This window comes from Talpa europaea, assembly GCF_964194135.1.
Source record: "Talpa europaea genome assembly, chromosome: 11".
NCBI lineage: Eukaryota > Metazoa > Chordata > Mammalia > Eulipotyphla > Talpidae > Talpa > Talpa europaea.
Genome location: NC_140078.1, coordinates 9694949 through 9713068, shown reverse-complemented (window position 1 = coordinate 9713068; position 18120 = coordinate 9694949). Strand labels below are relative to the sequence as shown.

The following is an 18120-nucleotide window of genomic DNA, read 5'->3' as shown; positions in this document are numbered from 1 at the left end:
TTTCAAAACAAGATTTTATCTTAAACAGTGTGGGCCTGGGTTAATCCCCCACCCCCACCCTCCATGAGCCTCTAAGCTCCCAGTGCTTCCTGCTGGCACCACCCATCTCCCTGCATTTCTCAGGGGCTTTCTGGCTCTGGTCTCCAGCCAGGAATGCCATGCTTTCCTAATATCTTCAGAGGCAGAGCAGTCCCCAAGGTCGGGGAGGCGCCCCCTCAGGATCTCAGCTGAGGACTTCTTGACCAATCTACTCCCGGACCCCTGCATCTCACCTTCCGGCAGTCCTGCCTGCCTTGGACCTTACATGTGTCTTCTTGGGGGGCATCTTGTTTCCCACTCCTGAGCCCACATACTCCCTGGTGTGGGCAAGGCCACTGCCTCAACTTGCGCTCCCTCTCAGTGCACCAGATGACAGAGCTTCAGGCCTGAAGTGAGGTCACTGGTTCCCAGCCCTACTTCACATTAGCAGTTTTTCCACTAGGGAAGTTTTGTTTTTTTTGGTTTTGTTTTGTTTTGTTTTGAACACCTACACCTGGGCCCCAAATCCCAAGATTCAGACTTAGTTTGGGATGGACCCTAGGCATCATCGGTGGTTGTTTTGAAAAGTGCCTCAGCAAGAGATACTGAAAAGACAGTAACAAGAGTCAACAAAGGAAAACTAGAATGGTTAAACAGCAGGTCCATTCCTAGGTATTCAACTTGCTAAAAAGAAAATGTAGATTCACTCAAGCACTTGTACAGGAAATGTTCCGTAGAGGCTCTGTCTCCAGCCAAACAACATCCAGCAGCTCAGCTGGTGAAAGCATCAAGAGAATGTGGTGATCTGGAGCTGGTCTGCAGCCTGGAATGTCATACTCTCTGTTTAGCAATAGAAAAGGTTGCATTACCAACCCCTGGAATTCATGGATGGATCTCAAAGACATGCAAAGTGAAAGAAGTGAGGCACGAGGACTACATTTTATACAGTGCCGCTTATATGAAAGATCAGAAAAGGCCAATCTATAGGCAGAAAATAGTGGTTACCTGGGAGGTGGAGAAGGGGTTGGCTGCAAACCGGCACCAGAGATCATTTTGGGGTGGGAGGTGGAAATAGTCTGCAACTGAGATGTTGCACAGCTGCGTAAACTCACGAAAAATCATTGAATTGTATATTGGAAACAGGTGACTTTTATGGAATGTAACTTAGTCACCCATCAAACTGTTAAAAGTCTTCCCCCAGCCCGGGTTGAGATCTCTGGGTTAGAAGCCAAGTGTCCTAAGAATCCCCCAGGCTCCCTTGGTGTCCTCTCTGTCCTCCTCACTAGGTCAAATTTGCCTCTGATCTCAGACTTTCTGGAAGCTGCCAGCTGTCACCCTGGTTCCTCTTTTAGAGAAGGCTGGGATTTCATTCTGCAGACTCAGCTCACATGGGTGTAAATATTATGGCTCATGGCCACTCTGCCCAAAGCAGACAGGGGGGCAGCAGAGGCAGTGGGTGGGACGGTGGAAGGGATTTGGGGCTCCAAGTGTCCCCATCCCCCAGATTTTCACACCTCCAGGCCTTGGCACAGGTGGCAGCTCCCCTTTCCCTGCCTACGTAGAAAATCCTATTCTTCCAACAAGCTCGCTGTCACCTCTTCAGCACACCCACCACCTGGTCACCCCAATACAGCCCATGTGTTCCTCTGCTGAGGGCTTATTTGTGTGTCTGCCTCCCCTACTTCTCTGTGGGCTCCCTGAGGCCAAAGCGCCTATCTCACTTACGGCTGGTTCTCAAGGATTGAGGACAGGCCTCCATACAGATGGGTCTGCCGAGTGAGGAAGTGGAAGGAGCATCACGCCACAGGCCAGACAGAGGCACCGCCCCGTTCCCTCATCTATTCTTGGCCTCCACAGCTTCTCTCATGTGGCCCCAAATGGCCAGAGAGCCACTCCCTGTAGAAACCACAGTTTGGGGTAGAAGCCTCCCTTCCATGGCTTTCCTGAGGCAGGCCCACCCGCCTTGGGAAACACCTTCCTATTAGTTCAGTGGCACAAGAGGGCCTATGGGCAGTTCATGCCTGGTCTGGGTGGGGGCAGCCTGGAACAGGATCAATCTGGAGCCTCCCTTCCCCAACCATGAGGACCTTCAAGGGCTGAAAAGTGTGGTTCCCTCTCCGCAGCCTCTTGCTGTAGTGGAAGAGAACAAGGGAGTTAAGGTATGTGGCAGCCTGAGCCTGTTTATGTTTCTGCTTTTAACATGAAGCTGGGGGCCTCAGAAGCCAGATAGCAGGCTCCCAGCCAGGATTTGGTACGACTAAAGGAGCCCTGCTTATTCCCAACTGTCTCTCCTAATCCTGCTGTCTGGTGAGGCCTCTCAGTCCAGAATAGTCAACAGATCGTTGTTCAACCTGCTCCTCCCCTCTAGGGAACAGAGGACTCCAGCTGCTGGCAGAGACTCTGCCATGGCAGGCAACTCATGCTTTTCTTGGCATCCCAAAGGGAGCCAACCTGGTATTCCCACCACTAAAGCCAAAGCCTGGAATAGAAATGGGGAAACCCAAAAAAGTCACCCAGACTTCAACTCAGTGTGGTCTGTCCACAGTCAACAAATACTTACAGAGGGCTCAGCACAGTGCTGGGCATGGGGACTACAGGGGAGGCCAAGCTCCAGCCCTGCCCTCAAGCAGTCCATAACCCAGTGGATGAAAAAAATGGGCAAATGCTGTCAACTCAGGCTGCTATGGGAATACAGAAGAGGGGACACAATCTAACTTGGGTGGAGATGAATTCATGGAAGCCTGCCTGGTGGAGGTGACATCTAAGCTAAGAATGGAAGGCTGACTAGGCAAAGAGGGGGGAGTGAGAGTGAACAGTATGCGCAAGGGCCCAAGGGCCCAGAGAACACGGCACATTTAGGAAAATTACATGTATTGGGTTGTTGGAAAAGTCAGGATGCATTTTTGCTTGAAAAATATAGAAAAAAATGTCATGACTTTTCCAACAACCCAATAGTTCAAGATGGCAGGAGCCAGATGAGAGAGGATGTGAAGATCCAGATGATGAAAACTGAATTATGTAAAGCACATAGCATAGCACAGCCCATAGTAACTACTTTGCCAGGGTACCGCTCATGAAAGGACTTGGGGCCTTATCCTGCAGGCAATGAGGGAGCCATTCAAGAGTTTTCAGCCTAGAGTGAGTGACTTGATCAGATTTGCAATTTGACCAGATTTAAAGATCCCTGTGACTGCAGGGTGGATTATGGATGAAGAGTGAAGCAACCCCGGAGGATCAGAAGACCATTTTGGAGACTGCTGTAATAGTTCAGAAAAGAGGTGGGGTTTCAACTATCTCTCATCTCTCAACAGGAGAGACATACAGTGGAAGACAGAAAACAGCAACGACAATGTTCTAGATGACACTTGCAAGTGCAAAGCCGAGCAGAAGAAGGTGAACAAACTAGGACTGTGCAACTGAATTTATATGAAGTTGAAGCAAGAGGCAAAATGAAATGATAGTGTTTGGGGGTGCATGCTCAGGTGGCAAAACTATAAAAGCAAGAGAGTGATTGCCACCAAAGTGGTGGAAAGAGTGATTACCCTGTGGGGGTTTCTGCTTGACAGCACCTTGACCTGAGTTGCTGCATTGGGCAACACCACAGGCTACATAATGCAGGAGGCTGCTGAGGAGCAAGATTCTGGTCTTTATTGCGACAAGAATTATACAGCATCAGTTGAGAGGTAGGACGACAAAGAGAAAAGGGAGGGTGGTGAGTTTGCCCTCTAGGCACCTCTCATCCTGCTTGATGATGTGGTATTGTTATTGAGATCAAGCTCCAGTTCCCCAGCCATGGTTTCAATGTTATCAACAAGGCATTCCACTGATCAGCTTCTAGGGTCCCTTGTTATACAAGTTCCTCGCCCCCCCTCCCCTCCCCGGGGCATTTGTGATGTATAAGAGTTATGTTTTATGCAGCAGTCATCAGCCCCCCAGGCGTTCCCGGTCATACCCGGTGATGCACAGCCTTCCCCAGGTGATCCAGCTTTGTGCTTGTTTGATTTGAAAGGCACCTTGCAGGGTTGGGCTCCTGTACCTCAGGGAACAGGTCATTTTGACCTTGCTTAGGATTTAGAACTGTAGGTAACAAAATGGTGGCCAAACAGGCTGCTTAGGAGTAGCAGACCCACATGGAGTGATGTTTACCCAGGGGTTCACTCTGTGACAAATCATTCAGTTTTGCGTTTCTGTCCTGTGCACGTTTCTGTAAGTGTACTATTCCTCACAAAGTTTAAAGTAGTGGGGTTTGCTCTAGGTAATGGGAATGAACATGGAGAGAAGAGGTTGATTTTGACCGTAAGTGAAAAGTGAGGCTGGGGGAGATGAGTGTGTGGGAAGGGACAAGTCGGGGAGGCCAACGAAGAGGGTGAAGAGCTGAGTTTAAAGCTCGGAGTTAGAGAAACCTGCATGAGATAGGCGTGGAAATGTCGAGAGCCACCGTGTGAGCTCAGACAAATCACTTCCCCCGAGTCCAGAGTCCCTTCTCCACAAGAGAGGGAAGCCAGAGTGGTTTTATGGGTTTTGGTGCTGAGGGTCCTGGGCTGAACCACCCAGGTGTGTGACTGCAAGGCTGAGGGACCCTGGACAAGACTTCACTTTGTCTCCCGCCTGAGGGTCCACATGGGTAGATTCCAGACGGTCATTTCTCCTCTCAGGGTTCTTGCAGAGGATTACATGAAAAACAGGGAACCAGGCACTAGGGGTGTGCGCTTTGGTGGCCACTAATGAGTAAGAATCTGGACAATGAATGAAGAAACATTTTGAAAACAGAAAAGCAAGAACAGGGGGTTTTACACTCCCTTGTGAATAAGAACCAGCTGGGGAGCTTATAAAACTAGGCATTCTGTAGTTCAGTGAGGTCAGATACGTCATTGCTGACACTGGGGCACCATTGAGAAAGGAAGTGACAAACATAAATCAAAAACTGTGGCAGGCAAAACAGGACATTGGGTGTCATGTTGGTGTCAGGTGGGGGCCATCTGATCTTATCAAGCCTCCCAGGTGAACCACAGGCTCCGTGACAGCACCTTCAGGAAGCAGGCTTATTTCTGGAGAGCTCAGATCTACCTGGAGCAATCCTCACAATAAATCCTAACATGTATTCAGTGCCAGGTACTGTGCTGAGTTCTTTAGAGGCTACTTTCCAGTAATTCTCACCAAGCTTTTATGAAGTAGGAGGACTTACATTCCATTCCAGCAAACTAAAGCTTACAGAAGTTAAACAAGGCCACTCATCCAGGGTGGAGGTGCCGGGAATTGAATCCAGGGAGACTGGAGTCTTCATTCTTTTTTTTTTTTTTTTTTGAAGATTTATTTATTTATGTATATAAGAGCTGGGGTGCAGGCCAGAGTGCGGGTGGTGAGAGGCTTCACCAGAGACAGAGTGGGGAACAGAACAGGCAGATGTACTGAAATACACTATTGAGGGGAGCAGCGGGTGAGGAAGGACATGTGGGTTTCTCCCTGGCTGGGGATTGATCTCCTGCTGCAGCGGCTGCGGATAGCCTCTTGGCTGCTGAGGCTTAACCCCTTGCGCCACCAAGGAGTCCCTGGAGTCGTAGTTCTTAATTCAAAGTCACGCCACTGCCTCCAGTTGTGTTGCCAGCGCCCACTCCCACCGAGCTGCGTGGGACACAGCCCCGCTGACGCCCGAGGCTGCCCAGTTGGAGCACCTTCAGCTCCAGCTCCACGCAGCAGCCAAGCGCAGCAGGAGGCAAGCTTGTCCTCCTCTCCAGCGACCACTGGGGGGAGGCCTGCTACTTGGGAGGCCAGGAGGAGGTGGAGCTCCTTTTTGCCCACCCATAGCGAAGAAACCTGCAGGGAGCCGCGCTCGGGGCACCTAGCAACCAATTATCCAGTCTCCTGCTGGGCAAACTGTTGCAACGAACTATCCAGTCTCCTGCTGGGCAAACTTTCGTGGTCTCAGTGAAATTTTGCAAGGCAACTCGTAGTTTTGGACAGTATTATGTAGGCATTTATCATTATCCCAACATTGCTAAAAGCCAGCTTTGCTACTGACCCCACGGCTGTCTTCAATTTTTTTCTACTCTAGAGCACTTTTAACTTGTGCAGTCGCATTATGGGGGAAGTTCGGCTTTCCAGGCAGCCTGGATGTAGGAAATGGCAGGAAACATTCTCACAGGCCCAGAGAGGTCAAGCCGCTGCGCAAAAGCGGCGGAGCCTCGCCGGGGCTAGGACCCAGCTCCCCGCTTCGCCCGGAGCCTACGTCACCAGGACTCCGCCCCCCGGGTCGGCGTCGGAGCCGAGTCCCAGGCGGCCCCAAACCCGCCCCGCGCCCCCTGATGCGCACTATTTCGGCCCTGCGGGTGCACGGCCCACCGTGGTCCGCCGGCCGCAGCGGGTGTGCTCGCTGGGTAAACTGAGGCAGGGGGCGTGCTTGTGAGTTCGCTCCTTTCCCGATCTGCAGCCCAGGGCCCGCAAAGCCGCCTCCCACCCCTCAGACCCGCGTGGGACAGTCGGGAGGAGCGGGAGGAAGGGGAGGGGGCCGAAAGCAAGCAGTCGGCCGGTCCTGCCACACTCAAGATGGCGGCGCGGCAGCGGCGAGGTCCTTCAGAGGCGGTACCAGCGCATGCGCAGCGCGGAGTCCCGGCCCGGGACACAAGATGGCGGCAGCGGCGCTGGGGAGGGCGAGGCGGAGGCGGCAAAACGGGCGGTCGAGCAGAACGTGTAGTCGCGTCCCTTCGAGTCCGCTCCAGGCAGGTAAGAACCCCGGGACGTCATGGTCCCGCTGCGAGCCGCGCCAGGGTCCGGGGATCCGAAGCCGGGCGGCGGCAGCCCCTCCGCCGCTTTCCACTCGGGGCTACCGCTCGCCCTGTCTCTGCCGCCGCCGCCATCTTAGGCCCGCGGGTGGGCGGCTGAGCCGGTGGCCTGAGTGAGAGAGGTGGGCCCGGAGAGTGCGGGCGGAGCGGCCTCTGGGGCCCCTCCGCTTCTGCTGCCGCCGCCACCGCCTTTGTGTCGGGCTCCGACTCTGAGTCGCCTCATCCCGGGGGCGGGAGCGCGCGGCGGGGCGGGGGGCGGAGCCCTGCAGATGGGCCGGCGCGCGCGCGCCAAACAACCCGCCCTCGCTGGGGGGAGGGGCAGGCGCGCGCTCTGGGCTCGCCCCTCCCTCGCCTTCGCGCGCCCCCTGCACCTGCGCACTTTGCCAGTCCTTGGACACCGCCCCGCTGGGTCGGAGGGTTCTGATTGGTGCATTACCGAGATGCTCCCGCCCCCTCTTCCTCCAATCCCGGCGTCGGACTCCGTGGCTTCTGGCGGGTTCCTCCTGTTGCGCGGATACGGTTGTTTGTTCTTCAGCTGCTCGGCACCTCCGACTGCGGCGTGCGTGGGGCCCGGAAGCCACAGGAGAAATAAAAATGTTGGCTTATTAATAGCAGCGATCGCTTATTGAGAGTGAGCAATGTGCTAGACCACGCGTAGAGGCCGCAGAGGTCGAGTTATTCCGATTGACAAGTCAGACAGCGGCGCCGGGCCTGCAGCCCGCGTCTGGCCACACTCAGAGCTGGTGCCTTGACCTCAGACCTGCTGCATGCAAATCGCCAGGGAAATTAAGCATTTTTTAATCGTAAAAAAATTTAGCAAAGGTTTAAACGGTGTAAAGTGAACAACATGATCATTCTGTTTCCCATTCCTACTCTTGGGATGCCCTAAAAAATATGCAACTTCTTGTGTATGTCCTCTCTCCATTTCTGACTTCTTAGGTGTGGAGCCAGGGACTGGAACCTGAAGCTTCTTTTGTTTTTTCCTAAGGGCCAGATGGCTTGCATGCACAGGCAGTTGGTAGTGTTCCCATTTGCCTCCCTGAACTGCTAGTTAGCATCCTGTGTCTGGTGTATCAATATCACACAGTATTCCTTGGGGAAAATAGTTTTCAATAAAGACTAGCACATGTGTTATATGATACATTTTTTTTAAACACCCAATCAAAGAAGTGTGTATTTAACTGGCTGTGGTTGGCTTGGGACTGTGCCCCCAGATCTGCGATGTGTATGTCTAGTCACTTTTCTTTCATGTTAGCGGTAGTTAGTGGAAGACAGGACCAGATCCACAGTCTTCCAGTGCGTGTAATGAAAATGTGGGGCCCTTGTTAAAAAATTAAGAATTTCAAGACACTGACAGCATTAAAGCCAGCACTCCTGTGCACTGTGCAGGTTGCAGGCTGATGAAGGTGAACCTGTCGGTTGGGAAAGCGTGACAAGCATGTTTGCACTCCCACAACCCCCAGATCTCCCACAGTGTGTTCTGCCCTGTTCTGGGAATTCCCAGCTTGCTCTGTGTCCTTGTCCTCTTGTTCTTGTCCCTGTTCTGCAGCATTTCACAGGTCTGTGACTTTTCTTTTATTTGCTCTCCAGCTGTTGATGCAAGGAACCTTATGGACCCGTCTTTGCTCTGCTGCTGACCAGCCCACCCACCTGTGCTGAGCCTTCTTGCAGGCCTCCTACCTGTGTCTGTGGGACCTTGTGACGTGGAGTTCCAAGCAGCCGGAGAAGAAAACCCTCTCATGCTAGCATTGCAGACCCCAGAGGGTGAGAAAAAAGAGGGGCCTCGTTCAGCTGTGTAATGGGCTCAGCCCCCAAGGCACAGGGAATCGCTCCTTCCCTAGTGAGCTAAAGCAGCTAAGTATTTTCTCCCTTGGTCGGCGGTGCCAAACCTTGCTGTTACCGTAGCCCTCTTCTGTTGTGTATTTGTCCCCTTGCATTTTTATTTGCCAAATTGTACCCATGAAGCAACCGTTCACTTTTCACATTCCAAATTAGCGAAGACGTTTATGACTAAATGTACAATAAAATCAATGTCCCAATGATTTCTACGATGTTTTCAACAGCCAATCAGAGCTTCTGGTCAGCATGAGATGATCAGTGTGGCTCTGAGTTGATAAAATTTCAGCAAGCAAAGATAACTGAGTTTAAATGTGCCTTTGTGGTCTTTTTGTGGGTAAACATTTGATTTCCTTTGCGTGTGTGACATACTGAAAACAATAGCATTGCCCCCCAGGGGTCTTAACATGCTAGGTGGGGAACTGGCCACGGAGGCTTGTTCTTGGTGTGCTTTGGGTGGGGGTGGCTGGGGACACAAATCTGAAGGAACTGACTTCCTTGCTGGTATTTAAAGTAGATCTTTCCCCCGGGACTGTGAGGGATGAATTAGTTCTTTTCAGTCCCATTGGTTCTTTTAGCAACATATTGCTTCCTGCCCTGTAGTGTAGAATGGGGACTCCGATTAGATGTAGTTTCCCTCCTGGGCTGTGCTGTTCCAGTTAGATTTTTCTGGTAGGAGTAGGAATGAGGAATTACTGTTCCTTCTTGCTTTTTTTTTTTTTTTTTTAAATTTATTTATGTATGCATACAAGAGCTCGGGTATAGGCCAGAGGTGTGGAGGGTGAGAGGATTCACCAAAGACAGAGTAGGGAGCAGATCAAGCGGACTGACTGAAATACACTGCTGAGGGGAGCGGCAGGCGAGCAGGAGTGGTCTGCTGCACCATGTGGGTTGCTCCTTGGCCAGCCAGGATCGAACTTGAGCTACAGTGGCTGAGGATAGCTTCATAGTGTGGTGCACCACCAGGGAGGCCCTCCTTGCTTTTGAAGAGCAGACCCTGTGCTGTCTTGTATGTTGCTCCTGGGACTCTGTGAACATTTGCAGAATGAATAGAACGCCTGTGTGTCCAGGTGCCTTGTTTGAGCACTGGAGAAAGTGGAGCTGGACCCATTTCCCAGTCCTGAGGACCGAGTCTAATGGGGGAAACACCCATCTGATAGACTGCACTATCCGAGTGCTAATTGGAGGTGCTCATAGCCCTGCGGAGCTCTGACCACCTAGTTTGGGGAAGGTAGAGTCAAGGGAGGCCTTCTGGAAGGTGCAGACCCAGGAGCAGTCCAGGCAGAAAAGTAGGGAAAGAAGGTTTAGGCTGCAGGAGTGGACTCTTCACAGTTGAGGGGCTTGCACCTTGACCCCAGGGCTCCTCCTATGGTACCATGCTGGCCCAGACAGGGCTGAACTGACTTCTGTACATCCGCAGTGGCCACTGGGTCCCTCGGTGGATTGTAATTGGTAGGTGGGAGGTGGAGCGGACCATCGTGTCCTGCTGGCCCTGACACCTTTCGGTCCTCTGTATGGCAGGTCCGGTGTGGGTGCTGAGATGGCCAATGAGAATCACGGCAGCCCCCGGGAAGAAGCATCCCTGCTGAGTCACTCCCCAGGGACCTCCAATCAGAGCCAGCCCTGTTCTCCAAAGCCCATCCGCCTGGTGCAGGACCTCCCAGGTACTGGTGAGGGGCAGTGGTGGGGTGGCGGGGTAGGAAAGGTTTCCCAGGAGCAGCACTCATCTGGGCTGGTTTCCGCGCTTATTTGCAGAGGAGCTGGTGCATGCGGGCTGGGAGAAGTGCTGGAGCAGGAGGGAGAACCGTCCCTACTACTTCAACCGATTCACCAACCAGTCCCTGTGGGAGATGCCCGTGCTGGGTCAGCATGATGTGATTGTGAGTGCCAGTCCAGCAAGGGTCTGAGTCGCCTCTGGTATCCGGACCTTCCCAAATACACCCTGAGCAGCTATTATGTGCCTAGCTCTGTGTTGGGACCTGGGGATACAATGATAAACAAGACAGTCTCTGCCTCACGGGAGTACAAATAGGGGAGACTGACCCGAGGACATATTACAATGGTGTGTGATGTAGAACTCGCACTACCTGTTGGGCACGGTGCCTGTGATGCACTTGTGAGCGAGACAGACGTGCTCCTGCCCTTCCCGGTCTGGAGGGTGACAGGAGGGTGAAGTGCTAGACATCAGGGACCCCCATTGGTCTGGGAAAGGGAGGACAGGGAGTTTCTCTGTGAGTGCTTAAGGGAAGATGTTTAGCTCAATGGAGGAGGTGAGAGGGAAGAAACGCATTCCGGGGACTGAAATGCCCGTGTGATGGGGACGTCCATCCGGGAATAGGCTGTAGGGGTGTTGGGTGGGAATGTGGGCTTTGGACCCCTGCCTTTGGGGGCAGGTTTTCTTCTCTGGGCATAACCAAGGCAATGGGCAGCCCCGTTTTCCAGAGGAAGACTCTGGGGAAATGACCAGCCTCGCAGCCAGGCAGGGGCAGAGGAGTCACATGTGATGTCATCTCAGGGCCACACTGCCTGCCATTTTCCGTGTCACCCAAGGAGTTGCATCCCCAGGACCTTGCTCTTTAAAAAAGGAGCATTTTTTGAGTGTTTCTTTTATTCCTGCCTTTCATTCTTAAGGAAATGAAGGAAAAGAAGTGAACACACTGAGCACTGGGCTCGTGGCAGATGTCTTGCTGAACTAGTTATGCCCACTGACTCATGTAGTCACTGCCTCCATCACGAGGTGGCGCTTAGCATGGCCGCAGGCACTGCCCTAGCTCATGCAGTTCGAGTAGCCGGCAGGAGTGGAGCCCAGTATTTTTGCATCCCAGCCCCCTCTGCTCTTGAGTAGGAGGAGCAGGGGGCCGGAGGGCGTCAGGATTCTGCAGTACTGGGACTCCTGCGCCACTGGCCTTGGTTGCAACTCTGCTGGTCTCCCTCCACCAGTCGGACCCTTTGGGGCTGAATGCGACCCCACTGCCCCAAGACTCAAGCTTGGTGGAAACCCCCCCGGCTGAGAACAAGCCCCGAAAGCGGCAGCTCTCGGAAGAGCAGCCCAGCGGCAACGGTGTGAAGAAGCCCAAGGTGAGTGTCCGCCGGCTCTCAGACCTGGCTGCTGAGCGCTCGGCAGCCCCCTGACCTGACACCTCTGACTCTCTTCTCTAGATCGAAATCCCTGTGACACCCACGGGCCCGTCGGTGCCCAGCTCCCCTAGTGTCCCAGGAACCCCGACGACGAAAATTTGGGGGACATCCCCTGAAGATAAACAGCAGGCAGCTCTCCTCCGGCCCACTGAGTGAGTCTTTGTTGATTGACTTGGGGTGCCCGCCGCGGATGGCCAGCTTGCCTGGACGGTGGGGCGTGCCTGTTTTTTTCTTATTTCTCCTCTCTGTGCCCCAAGAGTGTACTGGGATCTGGACATTCAGACCAACGCTGTCATCAAGCACCGGGGGCCTTCAGAGGTGCTGCCCCCACATCCTGAGGTGGAGCTGCTTCGCTCCCAGCTCATCCTGAAGCTTCGGCAGCACTATCGGGAGCTGTGCCAGCAGCGAGAGGGTAACAACCTCCCAGGCCTCGGCCTTTTTTGCCCCATCACCTTTAGCAGAACTGGGGGTTGGCCAGATGGGCGTGGCACACAGCACACTGGAGCCGGAGTTGGAACGTACCCTGTCGGGGGCAGGCTGGGTGGAGCCCCAGCTGGTTCTGTGATCTGGGGCACCACTTAACCTCTCTGCATTTTGGTTTGTTCATCTGTAAGGTAGGGACAATCCCACTGTCTCCACAAAGAACAGAAACAGCGGTTAACAATTCCAGAGTGTTAGATGGGCCAGGTGCTCTTTAAAGTCTTTTCACACGTCTGTGAAAGGGCATGTGAGTAACCATACCTCCCAGAATTACTCCGAGGGCTAAGTGGAATGGATAAGTCGTTAAGGAACTGCTTGTTCACTTGTAAATAAGCCTGCTTAGCTTTTCTGAAATGTAGAATCCAAACTCTCCCTTTTCCCGCCCTGTATAACACTTGGGAACACAAACCAGCGATTCTCAAGAGTGTACTTTGGGAAACTCACCTAGAACATAAGCTCCTGTGGTGACAGGGCCCGGTACTGTTGCCCCCACAATGCCGGCCTGGTGCTTCCTGAGTACCTAGCAGCCTGGAACCCGCTGGCCACCCCAGGCCTTCATCAGCTGTCCTATCCCACAGGCATTGATCCCCCCCGGGAATCTTTCAACCGCTGGATGCTGGAGCGCAAGGTTGTGGACAAAGGCTCTGACCCCCTGTTGCCCAGTAACTGTGAGCCAGTGGTGTCACCGTCCATGTTTCGAGAAATCATGAATGACATTCCCATCAGGTATAGTGTGCCACTGGGATGATCGGTGTGCATCCCCAGCCCTACAGAGAAGGGCTGACTCTCTGCTGTTCTAACCAGGTTATCCCGAATCAAGTTCCGGGAAGAAGCCAAGCGCCTGCTTTTTAAATATGCAGAGGCCGCTAGGCGGCTCATCGAGTCCAGGTTTGACTCTGTTCTGCCCCAGACGAGATGGGTCTGTGATGAGCGGGGTTGGTGGAGTGCTCTGGCTGCCTCATTCAGGGCTGCCGTTGTTCTCGGCAAAGCGAGTCAGCTCCTGAGGGCTGTGTCAGCCCTGGGGCCATAGGCCAGTGGGGTGGGATGGGAGGAGGGAGGACGAGGCACACTTGACAGCCAGCCCCTGTGCAGAGCTGAGCGGCTTCTTCATATGCCCTCAGGAGCGCATCCCCTGACAGCAGGAAGGTGGTCAAGTGGAATGTGGAGGACACGTTCAGCTGGCTTCGGAAGGACCACTCAGCCTCCAAGGAGGACTATATGGTAAGTAGCCCTGGGCAAGAAAGCCAGTGGAAAGGCTCTGAAGCCACTTCCTTGAGGAAGTCCATGCTGCCCCCGCGGGCCCCCAGTGCTTTTGGGCACACTATTCTTGTACGAAACAGCGGAGCTTTGACATCAGCCCCACATTCACAAATGTAGAGATGTTTGTTCGGCTGTTGGCTTTCTCCCAAAGAACATTTCCTTCAGACACTTAATGGAATCCTGCATTTGGCCACACACCCTAATAACTGCCCCTGCAACTTAACGTGCAACATCTCCCGTGAGTAGATTCTGGGAAACAGATCAACAAACGGCTTTTCCTTGGGTGTCCTCAGTGTCACAATTGAAGCTATCATCACACCGAATTCCCTACTTAAGTGTGTCTCAAACAGTTGTTTTCTGGCCTAAACCCATCATTTCTTTAACTCTCCACCAGCACTAGCAATGGGCTTTCTTTTCAGGACCATTTTTCACAAGAGACAAGGTTTCGCACTTCACGATAGTAACTGTGTACTTGACACGTAGAGTGTGACAAAGGTAGGTGTACTCACTAGCCAGAGTGACTCATTTTCACTCATCAGTTTCACACATGTGATTCAGCAAAATTACAAATGCTGACAGCCATCCCTGCACTAAAAGCTCAAATTTCAGATCTGTGATGACTAAGCACCCCGTTTTGTAATTGAGCCCTCCCCGATAGACTGCAAATACTTCGTAAGCTGGGACTATGCCTGGCTTGTATGTTTCTCAGTGTCATGGGACCTGGCACAGTGTCACCCCAACAGTTGTTGGCGTTTATTGGGCACTTACTGTATGTCAGGCCTTGGTAAGGCCTTAATGGGAATGATCATGTTTACAAATTGCCTTACTAGGTAAATATTTCACGTTCACTTAACAGTTGAGGAATAAGATTCAGAGAACCAGGCTTTAGCCAAGTGACATAGCTAATAAGTAGCACAGCCAGTGTGAAAATGAGGTTGGCTGGGGTCCAGCAGCCCTCCCCTGCCAGCCCCCTGCAGCTCTGACCAGGAGTGTCTCCTCCAGGACCGCCTGGAGCATCTGCGGAGGCAGTGTGGCCCCCATGTCTCGGCTGCAGCCAAGGACTCCGTGGAAGGCATCTGCAGCAAGATCTACCACATCTCGCTGGAGTATGTCAAACGGATCCGAGAGAAGCACCTTGCCATCCTCAAGGAAAACAATATCCCAGGTAGGGGCTGGGTGGCAGGCAGCCAGCTGTGATGTCGCAACACAGTAGCCCAGACCCTGATTGAAGTGGGCCTGACCTCAAGGCCACAGACTGGTTTGGGGACACCCATTCTCCCAGCAGTGTTTGGGCCAGGCCTGTTGTGCGGGTTTTAGCATTCCCCTACGAAACAGAGATAGGAGAGCCAGGCGGGGGCAGAGAAAGGCAGCCAGGGTAAGCGTTAGGGGGACCTGTGTATATATCTGTAAGCGAGCCTCCCTTTGTCCAGACTGAGGCATAAAGACCTGGCTATACACTCATGAGGATTCGGTGATAACTTAGCATAGGGTTTGACCCCGAAAGTTCTCAAAGTGAAGCTGTGTGATTACTGCGATGGTGATGTAGTTCTCAGACTTCTGCATGTTAGCAAGACCCACACACTGGCGCCTGCTTGCCTACCAGGTGCCAAGGCCTGCCATACTGGGGGAGCCTGTTGGCGTGGGCCACCAATTCCTGCCTCTACCAGTTTGCTGGTGCCAAATCATGCGCCATAGTTACTGCTCCGCGGGATGAAACCTACCTCCATTGGTTACTGGGATGTGTGTGTAGAGCACCGGGCGCGGTAGGCGTGGAGACTGTCCAGGGTGAGAAGTGGCAGAGGGCCAGGTAGCCCCTCAATGATCTCCCTGCCCACAGAGGAGGTGGAGGCCCCGGAGGTGGAGCCCCGCCTGGTGTACTGCTACCCAGTGCGGTTGGCTGTGTCCGCACCCCCCATGCCCAGCGTGGAGATGCACGTGGAGAATAACGTGGTCTGCATCCGGTATAAGGGGGAGATGGTCAAGGTCAGCCGCAACTACTTCAGCAAGCTGGTAAGAGCTGGGGGAGCGGGAGAAGAACCACACAGGTGAAATAGGGCCTGGATCTTTTTTGACCCAGAGTCCTCAGCGGGAGGCCAGGGTGAGGGGCATGAGGGGCCGCTGCTCAAGTCACCGCTTTCTGTCCCACAGTGGCTCCTTTACCGCTACAGCTGCATTGATGACTCTGCCTTTGAGAGGTTCCTGCCCCGAGTCTGGTGTCTTCTCCGACGGTACCAGGTACAGCCTGGGGCAGCAGAGTGAGGGAATTCCTGGAGGTGGGGAGACTGAGTCCCAGAGACTGACCGTGGCCCTTCTGCAGATGATGTTTGGTGTGGGCCTGTATGAAGGCACAGGCCTGCAGGGGTCGCTGCCCGTGCACATCTTCGAGGCCCTCCATCGACTCTTCGGCGTCAGCTTCGAGTGCTTTGCCTCGCCCCTCAACTGCTACTTCCGCCAGTACTGCTCCGCTTTCCCCGACACAGATGGCTACTTTGGCTCCCGAGGGTGAGAGCCAGGGGCTGCTGTGCCCCCTCCTGCCCAGGCCAGATCCCACCTCGGCCAACTGCTCCCCACTGCATGAGGGCTTTGGAGCTGGGCAGTGTAGGATGTAGTCCCTGTACTTCTGGGCGTCCCGGGTTTCTCAGTGAATCAGCTCAGGAGCAGGAAGTCCTATTTCCGGGCACTGAGGAGGAGCGGGGTGACCCTGACCTCAGAGACCTTGTGGCTCACACGGCTGGGGGATGAGCATAGGTGCCACCTACTGTAGGAAGAACTAGCCAGGCCCAGGAGGGGAAGCCCAGCAACTGGGGTTTCTGGATGTGGCTTGCGCTGTGGTACAGCGGGTGGGAAGTGAATCTTAACTCCAGCTCCTCCTCTAACCTGCTGAACTTGGCCACCCAAGTGGCCTGAGCCTTGGCCTGAGCCTCTGTCTCCCATTCCATGGAGAGGGCCAGCCTCCAATATGGCTGCCTGGGTGGGGGAGGCACCTGTTTAGGGTTGAGGGATTGGGGTCCTTGTGGGACTCAGAATGCTCACCTCTATCCCCAGGCCCTGCCTGGATTTCTCCCCGCTGAGTGGTTCCTTTGAGGCCAATCCTCCGTTCTGCGAGGAGCTCATGGACGCCATGGTCTCTCACTTTGAGGTGGGCCTGCTACTGCTGGGGGGTGGAAGCGGCGGCAAGCCAGCCACCTGGAAGGCAGCCCCTGATGGCCACCTGTGCCCCTTCTACAGAAACTGCTTGAGAGCTCAGTGGAGCCCTTGTCCTTCATCGTGTTCATCCCCGAGTGGCGGGAACCCCCCACCCCGGCGCTCACCCGCATGGAACAGAGCCGTTTCAAACGCCACCAGCTGGTCCTGCCTGCCTTTGAGCACGAGTACCGCAGCGGCTCCCAGCATGTCTGCAAGAAGTGGGTGTCCTGGGAGGACAGGGAGGGCTGGGCCGGCCAGGCTGGGCCAGGCCCCACCCTGAGCAACCACCTTTGTCCACAGGGAGGAAATGCACTACAAGGCCGTCTACAACACAGCGGTGCTCTTCCTACAGAACGACTCTGGCTTTGTCAAGTGGGGGCCAACCCCCGAGCGGCTGCAGGAGCTGAGTGCTGCCTACCGACAGTCAGGCCGCAGCCACGGCTCCGGCTCCTCCAGCTCTACCGGCTCTTCCTCCTCCGAGACCAAGGACCGGGATTCAGGCCGTGAGCAGGGCCCTAGCCGTGAACCTCACCCCACTTAACACATCCCGCGGGGAGGAAGAGCCCCAGGGTGCTGTTCCGGACTGCTGGGACTCGGGCTTCTTGGAGCTGAGCAGACCCCAGGGCCCTCCCTCTGGGGTGGCAGCAGGACTCAGGCTGCCAAAGACATAGGAAGACGACAGCTCTGCCAGGGCTTCCTCCCTGCCCCACCCCCAACTGCCCACCTCAGACTCACTCCAAGACCCCTGTAAATAGGCCCCAGAGACCTCCCTCCTTCCCCTCCATCCTGTTGCCACCTTGTTTCATTTGTAAAAGGAAATACAGAAACGGCCCCAAGAATGTGTGAAGGTCTTGAGGGCAGAGAAAGCTGAGGAACCTGGAGTACTGGGACCACTCCCCACTCCACCCAGGCTCACCTTCTCATGACCCCGGGGCCTTCACACCAGCAGGACTTCAGTGTCTACTGCTCACTGGTTGTCCCCACAGCTGGGTCCCTAGGGACCTCCCGGCATCATCTACCTGGCAAGCCCCAAGACCCCACAGCTGGGCCTGCAGGGTGAGCACGAGGAGTGGCCTCTAGCTCTCTAGTAGGCGCTGGAGGCCTGCGGGCCCTGGAGCCCCTACAGTGATGGGCAGCCAGGCATGTGTACCAGCAGAGTTGATCACCAAGAGGAAGAGCAGTTCAGTACCCACCACGGACTTTGGGGTGCAGCCTCACACACCTGACTGCTCCCACTCTCTGAAGCCCTCTGCAGGGAGCAGGTGCTCCTCTGGTGCCCAGGAGATGAAGTGGGGTCTAAAGGTGCTCAGTGAGGTTCTCACCATCTCAGCCAGCGTTCCCAGCATCAGGCCTCTGCCCAAGGGTATGCCCTGCTATTAGGCCACGGTCCTTAGCGGTGGTGGGGCCAGTCACACTGGGACCA

The 18120-nt window shown here is 54.4% G+C and overlaps 1 protein-coding gene across 1 annotated transcript; it reads left to right on the top strand.

Moving 5' to 3' along the window:
• The first annotated feature begins 10155 nt into the window (after positions 1 to 10155).
• PCIF1 (phosphorylated CTD interacting factor 1) lies at positions 10156 to 17344 on the top strand. Its single transcript, XM_084246911.1, has 15 exons — positions 10156 to 10297; positions 10389 to 10513; positions 11574 to 11711; positions 11793 to 11923; positions 12029 to 12183; positions 12830 to 12977; positions 13056 to 13139; positions 13373 to 13472; positions 14514 to 14676; positions 15349 to 15521; positions 15660 to 15746; positions 15829 to 16013; positions 16557 to 16650; positions 16740 to 16915; positions 16998 to 17344. Exons 1-15 carry the CDS (start codon positions 10174 to 10176, stop codon positions 17236 to 17238), a joined length of 2124 nt encoding a protein of 707 aa, XP_084103037.1. The 5' UTR covers positions 10156 to 10173; the 3' UTR covers positions 17239 to 17344.
• Positions 17345 to 18120: the final 776 nt, after the last annotated feature.